A 21,467-nucleotide genomic window follows, 5' to 3' on the forward strand; every position below is an offset into this window, starting at 1 on the left:
CAGCTCCATCACAGACTCCCCCGTCTCCCAATCACTGCTGGGACGTCTGTACTAGGCAGCTTTCCAACTAGACCAATGGAGGTGGGCTTCTAGCTTCCCAGGCACTTAGATATTTCTATGTGCTTGCCTTGGAGTTTGACCAAGGTGTGAATTAACTCCAACATACTCATCCTGACCTTACCTTAACCTTTTTCTCCATGTCTCAGTCACTGTTCTATTGCTGTGAAGAGACACCATGACCACGGCAATTTATAGAAGAAAGCATTTAATTATGGGCTTGCAGGGTTGGGGATTTAGCTCAGTGGCAGAGTGCTTGCCTAGCAAGCACAAAGACCTGGGTTCAGTCCTCAGCTAAAAACAGAAAACAAAACAAAACAAAACAAAAAAAATTATGTACTTGCTTATAGTTGCAGAGGGTAAGTCCGTGACCATCACGTCGAGAAGCAAAGCAAAAAGCAGGGCAGACTGGCACTGGAGCAGTACCTGAGAGCTTACATCGTATTCAAAAGTTGGAGGCAGAGAGAGAGAAAGGGACTGAGCCTGGCCTGGACTTTTGAAACCTCAAAGCCCACACTCAGTGACACACCTCCTTCAAACAAGGCCACACCTCCTAATCCTTTCCAGAACAGTTCCACCAAGTCGTGACCAAGCATTCCAATATGAGCCAATGGGAGCCATTCTCATTCAAATTTCATGAAATTGATGTCATGGTGCTAAGGATTAAACCTAGGACCTCACACATGCATTCAGTTGCATACACCTACCCTATGAACTTAATTTTTATCTTCCAAATGCCTATTCATTTCACGCTCAAGGAAGCGTTTCTTGGCCTAAATTTAGATTAGATCTAGTTTCCCTGTCAAATGATAATTCTGCTGAGGCTGCTGCACGTGCTTATAACCCTAGCATTTGGGGGGCTAGACAGCATGAGTGTGAGCTGAGTGTGAGCTCAAGGCCAACCTGGCTACAAATCAAGATCCTGTCTCAAAGGATAAAATAATACTAGGGTGTAAATTTTTATCAGGGCTAATGTGTACGTCTGTATCCTCAGTGCACAATTAACGTGCCTGGAACAGAGTTTCAGAACAATAGAAAAGCAATAAACATTCTTGAGAAAATAGTTAATCTAATTTCACTCCTGATAAACTTTAACATCAGGAGGTCAGGGTAAGATAAAAATGTCTCTAATTTTTTTGTCACTTTTCACAGTTTTTTTTGTGTTTTGTTTGTTTGTTTCAAGACAGGGTTTCAGTATGTAACAGTCCTGGCTGTCCTGGAACCAGGCTGGCTTCGAACTTACCGATCCACCTGCCTCTGCCTGCCAAGAGCTGGGATTAAAGGTAAATGCCACAACTGCCGCGCATTCACAGTTTTTGAGTTTATACTATGTGTCATGAGTGGACTTGTTTTAAGACAGGTGTCATTATTTAGCTCTGGCTATCCTGGAACTCATTATGTAGACCAGGCTGGCCTTGAACTCAAGAGATCCACCTGCCTCTGCCTCCCAAATGCTAGGATCAAAGGTTAAGGCCACGACCCTGGCCCATGACTGGGCTTGTTACTAGGGATATAGGAATAATTCTTAAAATATTTCATATTAAACATAAAATGCATAAAAAGATTGACAACATATATGTAAAATATAATACAACTCAGTACCCAGCTCATGTGGCAAATATGTATATATCAGTGAGGAAGAGCCGGGGAGGGCAGAGGCACCTCCCTGGACAGCCGAGAGGGTGCTGTCGGGCAGAAGTAACAGGAAGGTTTGGGTGGGTGGCTCAGGACATGATGGCCACTCGCAAGCGACTTTACAGGGAAAGCCCAGGCCGATGGCTTGTCACTCATTCGCTGCGGTCCACATTAAGTTTTCAACATTTATAAACCTTCCCTCCTCATTGGTTTCCTTTCCTTGTTGATTTCAGCCTACCCAGTATCTGGGGAGGCACCACACCCCCAGTTTTTGCCATCTAGTAAAATGGGTTCCTTGCTGGGCGGTGGTGGCGCACGCCTTTAATCCCAGCACTCGGGAGGCAGAGGCAGGTGGATCTTTGTGAGTTCGAGGCCAGCCTGGTCTACAGAGCGAGATCCAGGAAAAGGCGCAAAGCTACAAAGAGAAACCTTGTCTCGAAAAACCAAAAAAAAAGAAAAAAAAAAGTTAAAATGGGTTCCTAATGATTAATTCCTTCCTCCTGTCTCTGCTTCTCTCTCTCAAACTCTCCGCTCCCTCTCTCTCCTCGATCTCTCTCTCTCTGCTCTCTCCCCCTCTCTCCTTTCTTTCACTTTCTCTCTCCTTGCTCTTTCCTCTCTCTCTCTCTCCTTGCTCGCTCTTTCTCCTTCCTCTCTCTGTCTCTGTCTCTGTCTCTCTCTGTTTTATGGTGCTGGACCCACGGCATTGCCCTGAGCAATTTTCACTTGGAGACCGGGCCTTGCATTCACAGTGTCGCTAGGCCAGCTTGGCTTTGCAGTTGCGATGCTCCTGCCGCAGCCCCCAGACTCCACACACCCACTACCATCCAGGCTCCTGCTGCTACGCACACCCCTGTCCCAGCGGAGGCAAGATGGTACCACGCTGGGCCGTACGGTCACCATAGTTACTATTGCCATGACTACGAGAGAACCCGTCGTCTCCCAAACTTTCAGCGTGGAGACCGCGGAGGACGAGCTCACGACCGGGGGGTCGATCCCCTCGGGGTGCGACGTAGCCCGGGGTCAGAGTTCAGGGGCAGCTCCTGCCGCCCGCCGGGGCCGCGCCAGCCCAGGCCCCGCCCCCCGCCGCGCGTGCCCGCGCCGTGCCGCACCGCCCCCCGAGCTGACGTGCGGGGCGGAGCCGCGCGGCCGGCGGGCGGGCGGACGGGCTGCAGTGTTGTGAGCTTCCGCGCGGGCGGCTCCCGGGCCTCGCGCGGCGGCTCCACGAGCTCAGACCCTTCGCGCCTTCCTCCCGCGTGGGGGTTCCGGGTTCCTCCGCGGGGTCGCGCTGCAGCCGGACGCACCAGGAAGGGTGAGTGTCGCGGGCGCGGGCGCGGGCGCGCGTCGCGCCGCGTGCGGGGCATTGTCTGGCGCGGGCACGTGCGCCCCTCCCCCCCCCCACCGCGGGCGCGCGGGCGACCCCCGCTTCGGCGCGCGCGGGCGGCTGGGCGCCCCCGGGGGTCCGCGGGGGTGCGAGGTCGGGCGTGGGGAGGGTCCTTCCCGCCGCGCAGCCTCAGAACGGGGCTCCCGTGCAGCCGCGGCGGCTGAGCCTGCGCGGTGACCTGCGGGTGGTCCTGAGACGAGGTCGCCTCGGCCAGTTTGGATTTGCCCGAAGGAATCCGCCGTGCGTGGCTGCGGGAGGTCTGAGAGGCGTCTGCCCGAGGGCGTGCGACGACGGGGCTGGGTCGCGGTGGAAGCTTCGGAAAGTGAGGACTCCACGGGGACGGCTCGGTGGGCTGTAGCCAGATTGCAGAAGACAATAAGGCTTGGAGCTCATCTCCATTATGCATGGATTTATGTTTAAATAGAAAAATGCTATGTCCTGTCTGCAGCTCGCTCACATCTTAACTAGTTTTGATCTTGCTAGTATGTTCTTCTAGGCACACTTCTTAATTACTGAAGTAACCCACTTTTAAAAATTTCATTTTCTCATTAACGTAAAATATAACGTAATACTACATATATTCAGCAGTATCGTTGCCCTTAAAACGTAGCAAGTATTCATCCTAGAAAAAAATTTAAAAAGGAAGACAGGGAAAAAAGAAGAAAGTTTCAATGTCCAGAAATAATTACTATGAGTGTATATATTTGTTTGTGTAGGCTTAAAGGTAGGACCAGAACAGAACAGGTGAGGGGGTGGGTGCCTTAACTGTTGTAATTTTTGTTGTTGGTTTGAGACAGGGTTTTCTCTGTGTAGTCCTGGGTGTCCCGGAACTCGCTCTGTAGACCAGGCTGTCTTTGAACTCAGAGAGTCACTTGCCTCTGCCTCCTTAGTACTGGGACTAAAGGCTTGCACCACCACACCCCGCTGACTTTTACTTTTTATGGGAAGCTTATGTAAAGGTTTTGGAAGATAGTAACGCAATCCAGCTAGCGGGGAGTCAAGGATGCAGCTGGAAGTGGACAGAGTGAAAAGATAAGAAGGTATTTTGGAGAGAGAATTAGCAAGACTTGGAAATGGATTGGCAAGGGAAAGGGGGAGGTCCCATGTGGCCCAGGTTGGCTTTGAACTCTTTTCTTTAGCCTTCTCAACCGCTAAGAGCCTGGTCTTGCAGGCACCACATGCTGAGGGCTGCTTTTTGATTTGTCTTTTCTTTTTAGGGTGTGTGTGTGTGTGTGTGTGTGTGTGTGTGTGTGTGTGTACGCGCGCGCGTGGTATTTTGCTTTTGTTTTTGCTTTTGTTTTGAAATAGGGTCTTGTGTAGCTCAGGCAGACTTCAAACTCAATATGTAGCCCAGGTTGGCCTTGAACTCTGGATCGTTCTGCCCCAGCTCCAGAGTGCTAGGATTATAGGCTTTGCCAACGTGCCCTGCATTGCTTTTTTTTAAATTGCTGTTTTGAGCAACGGAAGAGATAGATAACCATACCTTTTATTGAGATTATAGATCGATAACCATACCATTTATTGAGATGGGGGTTCTTGAGTTCTATTTTGAATGAAATAAATTTGAGGTACTTATTTGTTGCAGTCAGTATGTTGAGAAAACAGTTTACATGTGACAGCATAAAACTCAGAGTTAAAAGATTAATCAAAGGACAGAGGAGAAACAAAATTGTATTTCCTCTCTGGAAACCAAGAGGGCTTTTAAGTTCCTAGAGTAGGAATTGATCGTTTTGGACTGGTAAGATGGTCTTAGTTCCATGGCCAGGACCCACATGGTAGAAAGAGAACGGACTCCCCTAAGTTGTTCTCTGACGTCCACCTGATGCTGCGTACCCAGACATGCCTGCAGATACACTTTCCCCTGAGGTTTATCCCCAGCCCTTTTTGGTTACTGGTGTATTTTCACATTTTTTGAACAATTTAAAAACATTTAATTTTAAGTGTCCGAGTGTTTTTGCCTTCATGTGTGCCTGCACCACAATCACGATGCATGCACAGAGGCTAGAAGAGCATGTCAGAGCCTCTGGAACTGGAGGTACAGACTGTTATGAGCCACCATGGGAATCGGACCTGGATGGGTTCTGTGAAAGAGCAACCAATGCTCTTAGCCACTGAGCTCCATCATCCTGTTCTGTCAGGAGGACATTGTCTTCATGCTTGGAGATGAAACCCAGGGCTTTTTCTGTGCTAGGCAGTCACAAGGCTGAAGTACGCCTCCAGCCTTTTTATTTTTTGTTTTCTGATTCATTGTTAAATGTTCTTTAGCGATTATACACGGCTTGGGAATAGCACGTGAAACTTTCTCTGTACAGCTTCCTACAGTTTTAAGTGCTGTCTGCTGTGTATCATTTGGCATGCTCTAGTTTGCTGTACTGTTTTGGGTTGGTACGTTAGTTATTTGGAACAGGAGCCTTGAGTTCACATAGCCAATGGTAGCCGTCAACGCCTGGCGCTTCTGCATACGGGATGGGATACAGGTATGTCACCATGCCCAGCTATAATGGTTTTTTGCTATAGACTATAAGAAGAACCAGACTTGGTGGTGCAGGTCTGTAACCCCAGCCACTTGCAGGCTTAAAGCAGAGGATCACGGAGCTGGAGAGTTAGCTCAGCAATTTGAGAGCACTTGCTGCTCTTGAAGAAGTCCCAAGGTAGTTCCTAGCACCATGTCAGGCTGCTTACAACTGTCTGTAACTCCAGCTCCGAGAGATCCTATATTTTTTCTGACCTCCAAGGGCACCCGTATGCATATGTACATACACACAGCTTACATGTGTACACATAAATAAAAATAAATCTTTTTAAGTCTGGAGAAATGGCTCAGTGGTTAAGAACACTTGCTGCTCTTGCAGGGGATCTGAGTTTTCTTCCCAGCACCCACATGGTTCCTTACAACCAACCCTTAACTCCAAGTTCAGGGGACCCAGTGCCCTCTTTGGGCCTCTGTGGGTATGAGGCACACATGCATTACACTTACCTACATGCATACACATTTTAAAGAAACAAAACAAAACAAAAAAACTTAAAAGAATCCCCATGTAGATTTTTTTTTTTTTTCAAAGCAGAAGATCACTAGCTCAAAGAAAGCTACAGAGTAAAAGTTCATGGTCAGCCTGAGCAACTTAGCAAAACCATGTCTCAGAGTAAAGTACTAAGTCCAGGGTGGTGTGGGGATGGGTGGGGGATGTAGAGCTCTGTAGTACAGCGGTTGCATAGCATATGTGAAGCTCTAGGTCGTTAACGAGCCTAATTGTGTGTGCACGTGTAGAGAATTAAGACTTACATCATAGCTCTGTGAGTACAGCCCACCTAGGATATATCTTACCCTCATTTGGGAAAATTTCATTTCCTCTCTGGGATATTCTCAGAAATACTTGGACTGACTATTCTCATTCAACCATGCATTTAAAAAAATATTTATTTTACTTATTGTGTGTGTGAATGTATGCATGTGGGTGCACAGCTGTGTACACCTGTAGGCCAGAAGAGTACGTCAGATCCCTCAGAGCTAGTTACAGGCATTTGTGGGACACCTAGGTTATGTGTGTGCTGGGGTCCAAATATGACTCCTGGTCCTAATGGTTATGCAGGAAATGATCTGCATCTCCCCAGCCTGTCATTATGGGGTTTTCTTTTCTGGATTCCTTTTTTTTTGAGATTTATTTTTTATGTGTATGAGCATTTGTTTCTCTGTGTGTACCATATGAGTTCCTGATGCCCATGGAGGTCAGAAGAGGACATTTGGATTCCTCTGGAATTAATTAGGGATGGTGTGAGCCATCATGTGGGTTCTGGGACCCGATCCTGGGACTTCTGAAAGAACAAGTGCTCTTAACTGCTAAGCCAGCTCTCCCACCCTCCACTGTGGACTTTGGATTTTCTTAGCTGTTGGTTGCCTCTGCTTTAAATTGGCCACTGTGTCTTTAATGCACTCCCCATGTCGGTCTGCATACTACTGCCGGTTGGAGGATGGGGTGAGCTGGAGGATGGGGTGAGCGGACTTTTCCCTCGCAGACAAACAAGAATGTAATGGGTTGTTTTCACAGCCTCCGGTCTGTGTGGCAAGGAAAACAGCAGGAGGTGGAGCTTGGGGACAGTGCTGTACAAGGTCCTGGGTTCCGTTTGCAGCATACAAGAGGAAAAAGTTGGCTTTTGTTGTTAGTGGTGGTGGTGAGTTTGTGTGGACTTACAAATTGTATTCATGTGTTTTGAGGGGTTGGGGGTGTGGCAGGTTCATATCTGTAGCCTGGCCGGCCTAGAGTTCCCTAAGTATGACAGGCAGGCCTCGAACTCTTGGCACTCCTTTCTCTCTCCCTGCCTTCCCAGTGCTGAGGTTCAGTTGTGAGTCACGACCACCCGGCTCTAGGGGAGAGGGTGTTGGAAGCAGGGTCTGGCTATGCAGCTCAGCCTGGCTTTGAACTCAGGATCATCACAATCAGCCTGCCCTGATCCTCTCAGTGCTAGGCTTAGAATCATATGCCACTAGAGTCAGCACAGGACCTTGAACCCTTGCTTCACTTGTCTTAGCATTACATAAATATTCACCCAGGTTTTGGCTAGGCATTACACACCTGTAACTGTTTAGGTTAAAACAGGAGGATTATAAGTTCAAGGTCTGCCTAACTTAGAGGGCAGTTTATAAGGCTGGGGTTTACAACCTTGGTGAGTTGGATTTTCCTTTGATTCTTGAAGGATGAAGAGTGTTGGAGTACAATGTAAAGGTCAAGGTAAAATCTGAGTCCATTGGAAGATGGATTGTGTGTTTAGGCATGGGAACTTCAGTCCTGCAGCCCTAGAATTAGTTTTCACTAGGCAAGGCCTGTGCATAAGAAGTGTGGATAAGAGGGAACTGCTAGTTACATGGTGGTAAAAGCACGCCTGTGCCGAGGGTAGTTGGGTGTGGTTGGTCACACCTGTAACCTCAGCACTTGGAAGGCTGGGACGGGCTTCTCACTGTGGGGGGGGGGGTGTTGGGGGTGGGTCTCTCAATTTTATTGTTGTTGTTTTTGATTTTGTTTTGTTTTGTGTTTTTTAAAGACACGGCCCCACCATATATCCCTTGCTATCCTGACTCTAGACCAGGTTAGCTTGAACTCAGCTGTGTCCGACTCTGCCTCAGAAGATTAAAGGCTTGTGCCTCCAGGCTCTCTAGTTGTGTTATTAGGATGGAACACGATATGGATTTGCAAATGTTATAAAGGAACTATGAGTGTTACTATGTTTGCTGGATGAGTTTCTACCTTGGCTGGTAGTTTAGTTAGCTTTTTTTTTTTTTTTTGGTTTTTCGAGACAGGGTTTCTCTGTGTAGTTTTGGTGCCTGTCCTGGATCTCGCTCTGTAGACCAGGCTGGCCTCGAACTCACAGAGATCCACCTGGCTCTGCCTCCCCAGTGCTGGGATTAAAGGCATGTGCCACCACTGCCCAGCTTAGTTATCTGTTTTTGAGCAGTTTATTGAATATTTTCATACATTTTGGAGAACGAGTGTGGGGGAGGATATATTGGATGAGGTGCTCAGGGAAGACCTTCTCAGATGAGGTGGGTGTTTGAGCTTGGATCTGATAAACGCTGACCCAGAGGATGAACTTCTCAGGCAGAAGGAACCAGAAATACTGAAGTCCAGAACATGTGAGAATATTTGAGGGACAGAGAAGGGCAGCATGCCTGGATCTGAGATCAAGGATAGAAAGGGGCCAAGGCATGGAAGTTTGCAGATGATGTCACAGCATGTGACTTGACCCTCAAGTGTTGTAGGAAGCCATTAGCGTGAGGCAGACAGGTAGTGACGTGATAAGAAAAGTCTTTTATAATGCTTCTCTTAACAGGTATGGTTTGCATACAGTGAAACACAGATGTGTAAGTGTACAGTTGGCTGGCTTTTCATGTAACTTACATTCTTACTAATATGTAAGACATGGTCACCTGAAAGACTCTCCCAAGTCAGTCACCACCAGCCGCACCCTGGCTGCATTCAAGTTTCTCTGACCAACCTGTGAGTTCTAGGACAGCCATGGCTACACAGAGAAACCTTGTCTTGAAAAAGAAAAAAAGAAGTTGTTTCTTCTCTGATTATGCATGTATTTGTCCATTGAGGGATTTAAGAAAGAGAATCCTTCAGTGTGTACCCCTGTTCCGTTCCTTTCTCTTGCCATAAAGACTGAGAGTCATCTTTGTTGCTTGGGTCAGTATTGATTAGGCACCCCAGTTTTCCATTCTGTGTGGATTCCTGGAGTGGGTCGTAGATTTCTTGTTGCGATACTTACTTATAGGAGTGTCAGTTGTCTTGTTCACACGGCCTGAAGAATGTGGAAGGGAGGATGAAGGAGCGTTGAATCACTGCCTGGGTCTTAGGAAAGTCCTGCTTTGGGGGGTGGGGATATTGTGCTGTGTCCCATCCCATCCCCACATTGCATTAGTTCCAAGATTCACATGCCCTCATGAATATAAAATTACTGACAAGGTACTTGGTGTCGTTTGTGGCAGATCTTTCTAGGAGCCTTAATGGATCAGGTTTTATTCACTCCTTGCCCTCAAAATTGGCTGCGTTTCATGTGAGATGGCAGGATTTGGTATGGGTTTTAGGGTTCTAGGTGTTCCCTGAAATGAGAATTTCCGGTAATGGGCTTGGTGAGGTAGGATACACCTTTAATCTCATCACTTGGGAGGCAGGCAGGTCTCTGAGAATCCAGGCTGGGCTGGTCTACTTAAAGAGTTCCTGTCTCAACAAATAAATAAATGACCCCTGTGGCAGTATTATGTAATTAATATATTTTTGTTTTTGTTTGTTTAGCTTTGGGTTTCGACACAGGGTCTTGCTGTGTGTCTCTTCATGGCCTAGGGCTCACACTATAGATATAGTGTTCATGAACTTTCAGCAGCCCTCTGCTTCCTACAGCTAGGATTACAGGCATGCGCCATTCTGCCCTGCACTTTCTATATTTTAAAAGTGTAGACCACTAAATGAATGTTACCATTGTCAGAACTCACTTGTTCCTGATATTTAAATGAACAGGATTGGTTTAAGTGGTAACGTTTGTTTCATGGTATTGTTTATGAAAATAATTATTTTTATATTTATTTTTTAAGTTTAAATTGGCAACATTTGCTTTCTATGGTGATGTTGTTTTGGTGAGATTAAAAACTAAGTTGGAGGCCAGAGATGTGTGATAACACACTTAGTCTGCCATGTGAGGCCCTGGGCTTGACTCTTTGGAGGTATGGTGGGAAGAAATTAAGTTGGAGGTATAGATGACAGAAATGGTTTTATTTTAGTCCCAGCATTTCATTTTTTTGTGATTTGATTTTGGTTCAGTAAATCCACTCCCACAGACAAACCAGGAGAATGAAAGATTTACATCCCCATCTTAGTATTCCTTCCAGTTTCAACTGATTGAAAGTTTAGGATTAGTAAACACTTTGTTTCTGAGTTGAGCTGACTTGTATCTAAGAACTGTGGGTCTTATGCCTTTAATCCCAGCACTCAGGATGCCAAGGCAGGCAGATTTCAGAGTCCCAGACCAGCTAGGGCTACATAGTGAGACCTTGCTCAAAAACAAGACAAAGCAAAAACCTGCTTGAATGTCCTTTCCATAAATCCAAAATGTAAAAGAAGAACAATACTTAATTACACAGTTATACTCCCATGTAAGGGAATATGCCTCCGCAAATGTGCCTAGCCTTGGCTGTAATTTACTACAGTATTTATGGTTTTTGCTAAACAGAAACAGACCTGAATTATTCTAAAAACTGCAGGATAATTGCTAACTCCTAATGTTTAGCTGAAATTTAAATATACTTTAAAATGAAATGTGGGAAGCTTCATTCCAAGGTTTTGGGGGTTTTGTTTGTTGTTGTTTTGTTTTGTTTTTTTTTTTTTTTTTTTTTTTTTTGAGACAGGGTTTCTCTGTGTAGCTTTGCGCCTTTCCTGGAACTCACTTGGTAGCCCAGGCTGGCCTCGAACTCACAGAGATCCACCTGGCTCTGCCTCCCAAGTGCTGGGATTAAAGGTGTGCGCCACCACCACCCGGCTGTTTTGTTTTTTTGAGACAGGGTTTCTCTGTGAAGCTCTGGCTGTTCTGGAACTCACTTTGTAGACCAGGCTGGCCTCAAACTCACAGAGATCCACCTGGCTCTGCCTCCCGAATGCTGGGATTAAAGGTGTGCGCCACCACTGCCCGGCTCATTCTGAGTTCTCAATTTAGCAAATTACCTGGGTGTAAATGAACTCAATGGTGGGTTCTTCCTTACCAGTCCTCTCTTAGATTGTTCACGTCTCCCTTCTCACCTCAGTTTGTACAGCAAAGGCGTGGTTTTACTTTATCCTTGGAGAGAGAATAAAACAACAGTGGTCTGTTTTCAGTGAACTTCCCTGTCCTCTTCACACGTCTTTCTAGGGAGGATTATTTTTGTGATCATTTGGGAAGCGGGAGGACACTACACATTATGAACAGGTGAAGGTGATACTCCGCCTGGACTTGTCTTGACAGAGAATGCCATGGGCTTTTGGCACACTTCCAGAAGTTAGGTGACCATTGAGGAAATGGTATGGTTCAGGAACAGGTTTGAAGATCTGCTGGGATTTACTGACCTCTGCGAGTTGATTTTTGGGTCTTGTTGTTTGGTCTTATTTGTAAGAAATTAGTGACTGGAGAGACTGTTGAACAGTTAGAGTACTGGCTGTTTTTCTACGGGACCTGGGTTCAGTTTCTAGCACCCACATGGCAGCCTGTTAACCAGCTCCGGAGGATCCAGAGCCTCTGGCCTCGTAGGCACCTGCACTCATGTGGTTATACTCCTCCCCACCACGTTTATACGTAATAAAAATAAATTAGGCATCTTGATTTTTTTTTTTTTAGGTTTGTTGTTTTTTTCTTTATATCACCAAAGATACTCTCAGATTGACTAATCACAAACCAAAGACTTTCTGACTATATGTCTGTCTTTTGAGGCAGGTTCTCAGGGAGTCCAGGCTGGCCTTGAACTCACTGTGTAGCCCAGGATGGCCCTTCCTTCACTTGAGTATTGTGATTGCAAGTGTTTGCCGCTTCACTTGAGTATTGTGATTGCAAGTGTTTGCCCTCTGCTGGATTGTTTGAATGTACTGCTGGAGGTTGAACCCAGAGCTTCATGCATGCTGGGCAAGCACCCTGCCAACTGAGCTGCGTCCCTACCTAGCCCCTCTTTTTACTAACTTTGAAAAAGTAATAAAAAAATTCCAGACCTTCCAAAAGTACTTCTGTTCTAAATTATAGCAGGCAACTCATGGTTCTGAACGAACTTTACATGGTAGGATGTTCATACATGCGGCATGCTTTTTGAATATTTCAAAATTTAGTGTTACTATCCAAGACAGCAATTCTATAAAATACAAATTGTTATCCAGGATTTATGTATCTGTCATATAATGACTCACTCTGGTCTGAATCAGATGACTGTCTCTGGAATAAGCTAATTCAGTGCTCTGGAGCACCTCTCTCTTGGTTTTCTGTTTACTCTTATTTTTATTGTTATTTTATATGTATGAGTGTTTTGTCTGTATGTCTCTGCACTATTTGGGGCCCCCCGGTGCTGGTAGAGGTCAGAAGACGGCCTCAGATCCTCTGGACCTGGAGCTACAGACAGTGCAAGCCACCATGTGGGAGCTGGAATGAGACTCAGGTCCTGTGGACCAGCCGCAGGGCCCTTATCTGCTGAGCCATCTCTCCAGCCCCGCATGGTGTTTGAATCTTAGGTTGGCCCCCCCCCAACTTGATAATGTAGCTGAGGCTGGCGTTGAAGTCTCCACTCCCGAGTGCTGTAATTAGAGGCACCACAGCAGGCCTTCAGTGTTTGTTTTGTTCTTACTGTAAGGACTAAATGAAGAGCTAAGGTGCTTTTAAATTGATGTTTTTGTCTTACCTTTAAATGAACATGGCATTTAATTTAAAAAATAGTTTTTGAGTGGAAAAAATGAACTGGGTAAATTGTACTGTCATGTATTTTAAGGCATTTCCATACAAAATAAGTCGTTTGGGGTTAACAGTTTACTTTTGTTAGGTCTTAGATTGGGGTGGGCAGTTCAAGAGGACACTGAGAGGGATTACTGGGGAGTAAGGAGTTTATTTGAAAGGTCATTAACACCATAGACAGACAGACAGGGTGGAGTCCTCCCAGGGAGTTGAGGCCCCAGCATCTGAGAGTCTCTCTCACACGGTGAAGGAGGGAGGCACTTGGACTTTATTTTTTAGGGTTGGTGTTGTTTATGTGTGTGGGTGTTTTGCCGGCATGTGTGTTTGTGCAGTGCCTGTGGAGGCCGGAGGGGAGGAGGACGCTGACCCCTCTGGAACTGGAGTTAGAGACTGGTTAGCTACCATGTGGGTCAGGTACTGGGACTCGAAGCCTGGTTTTGTGGAAGAACAGCCAGCACCTTAGCCACTGAGCCTGTCTCCTGCGCCATCTTACACTTTTTGGGATGCGTTTTGATTCAAGGGACAGGGTGGAGAACGCGAGGGGGGGGGAGAGGACGATGACCTTTCTGCTGTCAACTCACTTTCCAGGTGAGATGTGACACAGGGAGTCTGCTGGCTGGGGCTCAGCAGTGTCCCAGTCAGGTACCTGTCAGTATCTGCGAGACCCGAGCAGTCTGGATTCCAGCCTCACGTTCTTAAGATCGTTATGGTTTTTAAGCCCCCTCCCCTTATTTTTTCTTTTTTGATTCAGAGTCTTATTGTGTTGCCTGGGCTGGCCTTGATCTGGTGATCCACCTCCTTAGTGTTAGGTATATGGATATATTCCACCACACTTGCCTTGGTTTAAAACAGACACCCCAAGAAATAGTGTGTGTTTGGCTAAGTTCATCTTAGTGGTAGAGCACCCGTTTGGGACTCAGGAATCAGTCTCTGTGTTCTTAAGTCATCACTGTAGGGAGCCACATGTTCTGCACTTCCTGTCCCCCTTTGCCTTGCTCTGCCATTGAGTTCCAACCCCCACCCCCCCACACACCTGTTTTCTTACTTGCTCATTAGTGATTCAGAATGCCCACTAAGGCAGCCACCAGCCACCAGCCTGCCAACTGAGTCTTTGAAATGTCTAGTGCAAATTAAGATGCGATTTGCATGCACAACAATCAGATCTCAAAGACTGGGGAAAGTACAGCAGTGTGAAATCGCAGTACTGAATTGTTTATGTTGGTTATTAAGTGAGATGGTAGTATTTTGGATATACTAGATTAGATAAGATCAACTACTTTTACCTATTTTTCTTAAAATGTGTCTACTAAAAAATTCAAAAATCTTTATGTGACTGCTACTATGTTTCTGTTGAACAGTACAATATTTCTTAAGCTGGCTCATGTTTTGAAACAGTTGAGAAGAGGAACACTGTCCAGCAGATGTTGTCACAATGCTGGGAACATCCCTGTCTGTGTTGCCCACTCCAGCAGTGACTACCTTCTGGTTGCTGTTGAGCACAGGGAATGTCAAAATTGCACTGTGGGAAAAACAACAACTACTAAATTTTGTGTTATATTTAATTTTGTTTATTTATGAATGTGTTTCATTTTAGTGTATGTGTCATCTGTGAACCACATGCATGCCTGGTGCCTGTGGAGGTCAGAAGAGGGAGTCAGATCCTCTCAAACTGGAGTTTCAGATGGTTGTGAGCTGCCGTCGGTGCTGGGAATCCAACCTAGGTCCCCTGGAAGAGCAGCCAGTGCTCTTAACTGCAGAGCCATCTCCAACCCCACTTTATTTAAATTTAATCAATTTAGTGGTTTATTTTTTTGGGGGGAGGGTTTCGAGACAGGGTTTCCCTGTGTAGTTTTGGTGCCTGTCCTGGATCTCTTAATCAATTTAGTTTTAAATTTAAGTAGCCACATGTAGGCTAATATATGAAACATTGTGAAATTAGAGGATTTGTGGGATTGTTTTATTCAAACATTTATATGGAAGGCTGGCTTATTTACCCATACTGCAAAGTTGTTCAGTAGTTTTATAAGTCCACAGTTGTGTTTATTATAAATAATACTAAAAGATCAGGGATTATTTGAGTAACTGTTGTAGCAAGCGCTGTAGAAGTATCAGAGGTAGGGTTTGCATATTTGAATGAGCCCTGAATTATACTTGTTCATGCTTTGAAATATGCTTAAAGCTTTGTGAATTACACAGCACTGTAAGCTTAACATTGCTTTTATCACAGTTTGGTTTATTATTTATATATATGACACTTCTGTGAAAGGTAGACTCTTTTTGAAAAGTGTCAACAGGGCCAGTCATGGTGGCATATGCCTTTAATCCCAGTACTTGGGAGACAGTGGCAGAGGCAGGAAGTTCCCTGAGTTCAAGGTCAGCCTGTTCTACATTGAGTTTCAGGACAGCTAAGGATACATAGACCCTATTTCAAAATAAAATAAAAAACGAAGAAAAAAAAGAATTGTGAGCAATGGATCAATGTGCAACTTTGTTAAAGAATTTTTGTCTTGAAAGGGAAATCTGGGCTTTTTAACAAATAACTGCTGATAATATTTTTTAGAAACTTAATGTTATATTTAATGTTGGCTGAGTATATACAAACACCAAGAGTTGATTGAGCATCCCTAACCAGAAGATCTAAAATTCGTAAGGTTGAAACATTTCTGGATTCAAGCTTTTCAGACGAGGCATGTTTAGCCTGCGTGTGCACAGGCTTATAAGTACCAGTATTTTGTAGTGTTATTTATATTACCTTTGTGTATGTACGTAAACATTTATACATGCCAGTATTTCACAGTACTATTAATGTGTTTGTTATTGCTTCACAGTGAAGAATTGAATGTCACCATGTCTGGAATCAAGCGAACCATTAAAGAAACCGACCCTGATTATGAGGATGTGTCTGTGGCCCTTCCAAATAAGCGGCATAAAGCAATTGAGAGTTCAGGTAGACATTGAGTTGCTTGGAGACTCAACTCGCTGACATTTGCCTATGCACAGGATTTACAGGATCTACGTGAATATGTCATCGTACACAAGCTGAAGGATATGTGAGGGCTAGCCAGTGCTCTGCGGTACACCAGGTGGCACACACAAGGAGGGGGTCCCGCAGGAGCATGTCAAGTAGTCTGGAGGGAACGCAAGCTGTACGTCTTAGCTGTTGTTGCATATGCCTTAAAATCAGAGTTTCGCCATCTGGAGAGATGGCTTAGTGGTTGAGTGCATACCTCTCTGTTTTGTTTTGTTTTGTTTTTTTTTTTTAATTTCCCCCCTTTGGATTTTTTGAGACAAGGTCTCTATTATGTAGCTCTGGCTGTCCTGGAACTCACTCTGTTGACCAGGCTGGCCTCGAACTCACAGAGATTGACCTGCCTCTGCCTCCCGAGTGTTATGATTAAAATTGTGAACCACTACACCTGATCTTAAGATATTTATTTATTTTCTGTTTATTTGTTTAGAGAGAGGGTTTCTCTGTGTAGCCCTGGCTGTCCTGGAACTCAATCTCTAGACCAGGATGGCCTTGAACTCAGAGATATGCCTCTGCCTTCCCAGTGCTGGGATAAAAGGTGTGCACCACTGCCCCACTCATTTCTTCGCTTTTTAAAAAATATTTCATGTATATGGTGTTGTGCTTGCATGTATGTCTGTGTGTCGTGCACATGCGTTGCCTGTGCAGACCGAAGGAGGGTGTTAGAGCCCCTGAACCTGGAGTTACAGGAGATGGAGATTGTTAGCTGCCATGTAGGTGCTAGGAATCAAGCTCGGGTCCTCTGCAAAAGTAGTCAGTGCTCTTAACTGCTGAGCCATCATTCCAGCTCCAAGCTCCTGCAGAGGACCCAAGTTTGGTTCCCAGCATCCATGTCAGGTGGCTCACAGCAGCCTAAACTCCAGCTTAGGGAAGTCGATGCCCTCTTTGGCCTCCATGGGCATCTGCACTCACACACAGAAACACATAATTAAAAATAAAGTAAATATTTAAAAATAATAATACAAAATCAAAGTTTTTTGATGTCTCTTATATGGCATAACTACATGAGGTGATTGTAGGTGATATATAGGTGAAGGTTTTTAATGCTTCATATTTTCATGTATATAGAAATAAGAATGACCTTATCAGGTTATCTCATGGGTACTGTTGCTTAAATAGGTAAGATATTAAAGTATTAATTGTGCTCATTAAATGTTTCACTTGTGTGTTAGCTGTCAAATGTCAAAGGAGGAGAGGACTCTTGACTCTTGTTTTCAGAGGTTTCAGTCCAAGGGTGGCCGGCCGTTGCTCTGGGCCTGATGTCAGGCAGGGTATCCTGACGTCATTCTTGTAGTAGTGGAGGCTATTCACTCTACAATAGTTCAGAGGCTGAAAGAGAAAGAGTGAGCCACAGGGCCTTAGGATAAGATGTATCCTTCAAGGCATGGACTTCCTTCCTCCAACTAGGCCACACCTAGACTTGCTAAAACCTCCCAATATCGCTGTCAGCTGGGGTCCAAGCTTTGAGCACATGGACTTTTGGAAATACTTTCAAATTAGATGTAATATCAATCTTGAGGGTCATACATGAATCATGGAAATTTGGAAAACACTGATCTAGTCTAACCCTGCTGGTAGCTGCTAGAGGAGATTTAAGGTTCAGAAGTATTATTATGTAATCTGTTGAAAAGCAAATTGTCAATTATATTAATATTTTGACTCATGATTCTCTTAATCTGACATAAAAAATTGTATATATGTATTGGAGACTGGAAAGATGGCTCAGCAGTTAAGAGCATTTGCTGCTCTTCCAGAGGAGTAGAGTTCTGTTCCAAGCACTTATATTGGGCAACTCATAACCTCCTATAAGTCCAGCTCTAGAGTATCGGACACCTTCTTCTGGCCTCCACAGAGCAAGGGGGAGGGTAGGGGGAGAGAGAGAGCGAGAGCACACACACACACACACACACACACACACACACACACACACACGAACAACAAATAAAAGTATCTTTTTATTAACTACATTTAAGACCTATTACATGGTAGTTTGTTTTTGGCTTACCTCTTGCTTCCCCATCCTACATAGTTTTCGTGCAGATGAGAAGGAACATATTTTTCTTTCAGAACCATTTAAGAACAGATTATACAGCTGTGTACTTCTGTGTGTTTGCTAAAGATACTGTCCATGAGCCCAAAGCAGTTTCTGTTCCTTGGGTTTCTACAACTGCTGATTTAAATCAAGCTAGCTACTGATTAATTTGGTATCCTTGTGTTCTTTATGTAGCTCGAGATGCAGCTGTGCAGAAAATTGAGACTATTATTAAGGAGCAGTTTGCTCTTGAAATGAAGAATAAGGAACATGAGATCGACGTCATTGACCAGGTATAATGATGATAAATTGAAAAAACTGAATTTATGGAGGGAAAAGAGTATTTGATAAAGTTTCAAAAACTTTCCCATTGCTGGACATGATGGCACACATCTTTAATCCTGGCACTCCAGAGGCAGGGGCAGATGGATCTCTGAGTTCTAGGACAGCCAAGGCTGCATATTGAGACCCTGTCTCGAAACAAACAGAAAGTTACCCTGCTGAGGGCTGAGCACACACCTGCAATTTCAGGATGTGGGAGGTAGGGGACAGGAGGACCACACCTTTAAGGTCATCCTCAGCTGCATAGGGAGCTTGAAGCCAGCCTGGGGTACATGAGTCTTTTTCTCAAAAAAACAAAACAAAACAAAGAAATGAGATTGGATAAAAGATAAGAAGTTCTACTCGAACTTCCGTCCCTAAGATAATTCTTTTTGATAGTGTTCTCAGTATCTTATTCTTAATGAATATGTTAGTAAGTGCACACACACACCATGTGTGTCACTGTTTTTGTTTGTCATTTTTTAAGACGTTACTGATTAGGGAAGCACACACACTGTCCCCATCCCCATTGTGCTCTGGGATAGAAGCAGAGACTCCAGGGCTTTGAATATACACATCAGCACTCAGTCACTGAGCTGCATCTCTAACCTTTACCTTTGCCAGTTTAGTTAGGAGAAAGTAGTTATTTATTGATGGGATTCGAGACGCTGGGGTCCTGCTTCAGTTGTTTGCCTTTATTTTGTGGATTTTAGGTCGTCGTTACTTTTCTGTTTAAACTCTCACTTGTTTTTAGCGACTGATTGAAGCGCGAAGGATGATGGACAAACTCCGAGCCTGCATTGTAGCAAACTATTACGCTTCTGCCGGTCTTCTGAAGGTTTCTGATGTAAGTGTTCCTCACACTCCAGTCTGTTCTAAGCCTCCATTTTCCTTGTCTTGGGGGACGTCAGGCCAGTTTGGATCCCTACCATTGAGACATTTCTTACCTTGACCTTTGAAATTGAGTGAGCCTGCCCGCCTTTCCGAGGAACGTAGATCATCGGCATTGTGTTAACAGTGGTCCTGTCCTGTCCCTGCTGGTTGCTAGTGTTATACTAGGCTATTCAGATCCGGGTGGGAGACAGACCTCACTGCATAGGAGACCTCCCTGCAGCTCTCCCTAGCTCTTCCTCTTTGCCTTACTCAGCATGCTTCCCAAATCCCGCTTCTCTTTGTTCTGTTCGTTTGTTTTTCCAGACAGGGTTTCTCTGTGTACCCCTGACTGTCTTGGAACTTGCTCTGTTGAAAAGACTGGCCTCAAATTCAGAGATTCGCCTGCCTCTGTCTCTGGAGTGCTGGGATTAAAGACATGTTCCACCAACGCCTGGCCCAAATGCTATTTTATAATGAATAGTTTTTCAGTATAAGAAAAATATAAATAAATATGTTTGCATACCATGTAGATTCATCAATTTAAAATTATATTGTTTTCTTTCTTCTAAAACATTTAAAAGTAAGTTCTAGACATCGTAACATTACAATGCTCACTATAAAACATTTTTTTCCTTTTTTTTTCCTGGCAGCTGTGTGTTAAGCTCAGTGAAACACACACACACACACACACACTCACTCACTCACACTCACACTCACATACTACCCATACACACACAAAATTAGAGATCATCATGTATAAGCAAAAGATCAGTAAGATAAAAAATGTCCAAATAAGCTGGACAATAGTGTCATATGCCTTAAATCCTAGCACTCAGGAGACAGCTGAGTTCGAGGCTAACCTGGTCTACAGAGTGAGTTTCAGGACAGCCAGGGCTACACAGAGAAACCCTATGGGGAAGGGGGCAGGGCAAGTAAAGCATTATCCCTTAGGTGTCTCCCTGGAGTTTTCTCTGTCTAAGGTTCCTTTAAGGATATTAGTCCTGGGTTGGGGTTGACTTCAGTCTGGTGTGACTTGTTTTAAATTGATCTACATCTACAAAGACCCTTTTTGACCCTCCTCTTCTCTGTGCATGCATTAGCCTGTGACTAACCCCAGAGTCTCACATATGATAGGAATCTGCAATTCAGCAATACCCACAGGCCCTCAGGCTATTTCTGAATAAAGCCACAGAGTCTGGGTGGATATGAATTTGTGGAAGTTGTACTATCCGGTCCAGCAAAAATTCTGATGTTGTGGATTAAATAGCTTAGTATTGGCTTATCATGATAGCTGCTCAGCTTGAAAAACTGGTTAGTGTTTTGTTGATTTACCATTAGTGAGAATCTAGTATTTGATAGTCTAGAAATGTACAGATTTTATCTCCTGATGTTCTGATTAAGATTTACTAAGGGCTGGGCTGGAGAGCTGGGTCAGTTGGTTTCTATTGGGTTCAGTTCCTAGCATCTGCACAGTGGCTTGCATGTCAGTAACATCACTTTTAGGGCATCCAACACCCTCTTTTGTCCTCTGCAGCTACCAGGCGTTCACATGGTGCACACGTGTGCACGCAGGCAAAACACTCGTACAAATAAAATAAAATAAATAAATCTTTAGAAATTTAAAAACACTGGTTGTGGTGGCGCACGCCGGTAGGATTTGCTGAAGGAGGCGGAGGCAGGAGGATCACGAGTTCGAGGCTAGCCTGGGCTAAAAATTAAAAAAAAAAAATACCAAGCATTCAAGGACTTTTTAGCTAGCCATTTAATTATCTTAAATTTGGAGCACACATTTACAGCTCTGAAAAGCCCTGTTACTGAATTAATCAGCTCTATTTCTTATTTTAAAACATTAGTGTCCACACCAGATCATTTTTTATTTTATTGATAACTATGTAGCTGTGTGTGTGTGTGTCTTGAATTGAAATCTTGCTATATAGCTCATACTGGCTTAGAAATTACAATCCTCCTGCCTCTTCCTCCCAAGTACTGGGATTATAGGTAGGGCCACCATGCCCAGCCAATAATAGAGGTGTTTTTTTTTTGTTGTTTGTTTTGTTTTGTTTTTAAGAGATTTATTTTGTAAATTGTGTGTGCTTGTGTCTGGGTGTGTACACATGAGTGCAGGTGTGATGGAGGCCAGAGGCATCCCTCTGATGGATTTCTTTGGAGCTAGAGTTGGGAGGTGTCTACATGAG

The 21,467-nt window shown here is 44.6% G+C and overlaps 1 protein-coding gene across 4 annotated transcripts in view; it reads left to right on the forward strand.

Annotated features, from left to right (window-relative positions):
* Positions 1–2,848: 2,848 nt before the first annotated feature.
* Positions 2,849–21,467, forward strand: part of Yeats2 (YEATS domain containing 2) — a 100,077-nt gene continuing 81,458 nt past the window's right edge. For 3 of the 4 annotated variants that reach the window (XM_059277878.1, XM_059277881.1, XM_059277880.1), the window contains exons 1-4: positions 2,849–3,001; positions 15,847–15,965; positions 18,274–18,371; positions 19,154–19,246. In XM_059277878.1, the coding sequence (XP_059133861.1) occupies positions 15,866–15,965; positions 18,274–18,371; positions 19,154–19,246 (291 nt within the window). In that variant the 5' untranslated portion in view covers positions 2,849–3,001; positions 15,847–15,865. Of the gene's footprint in view, positions 3,002–3,219; positions 3,396–15,846; positions 15,966–18,273; positions 18,372–19,153; positions 19,247–21,467 lie in introns of those variants that run through there. The other variant, XM_059277879.1, reaches the window with a different exon arrangement.

Source organism: Peromyscus eremicus, chromosome 12 (assembly GCF_949786415.1).
Source record: "Peromyscus eremicus chromosome 12, PerEre_H2_v1, whole genome shotgun sequence".
Taxonomy (NCBI): Eukaryota; Metazoa; Chordata; class Mammalia; order Rodentia; family Cricetidae; genus Peromyscus; species Peromyscus eremicus.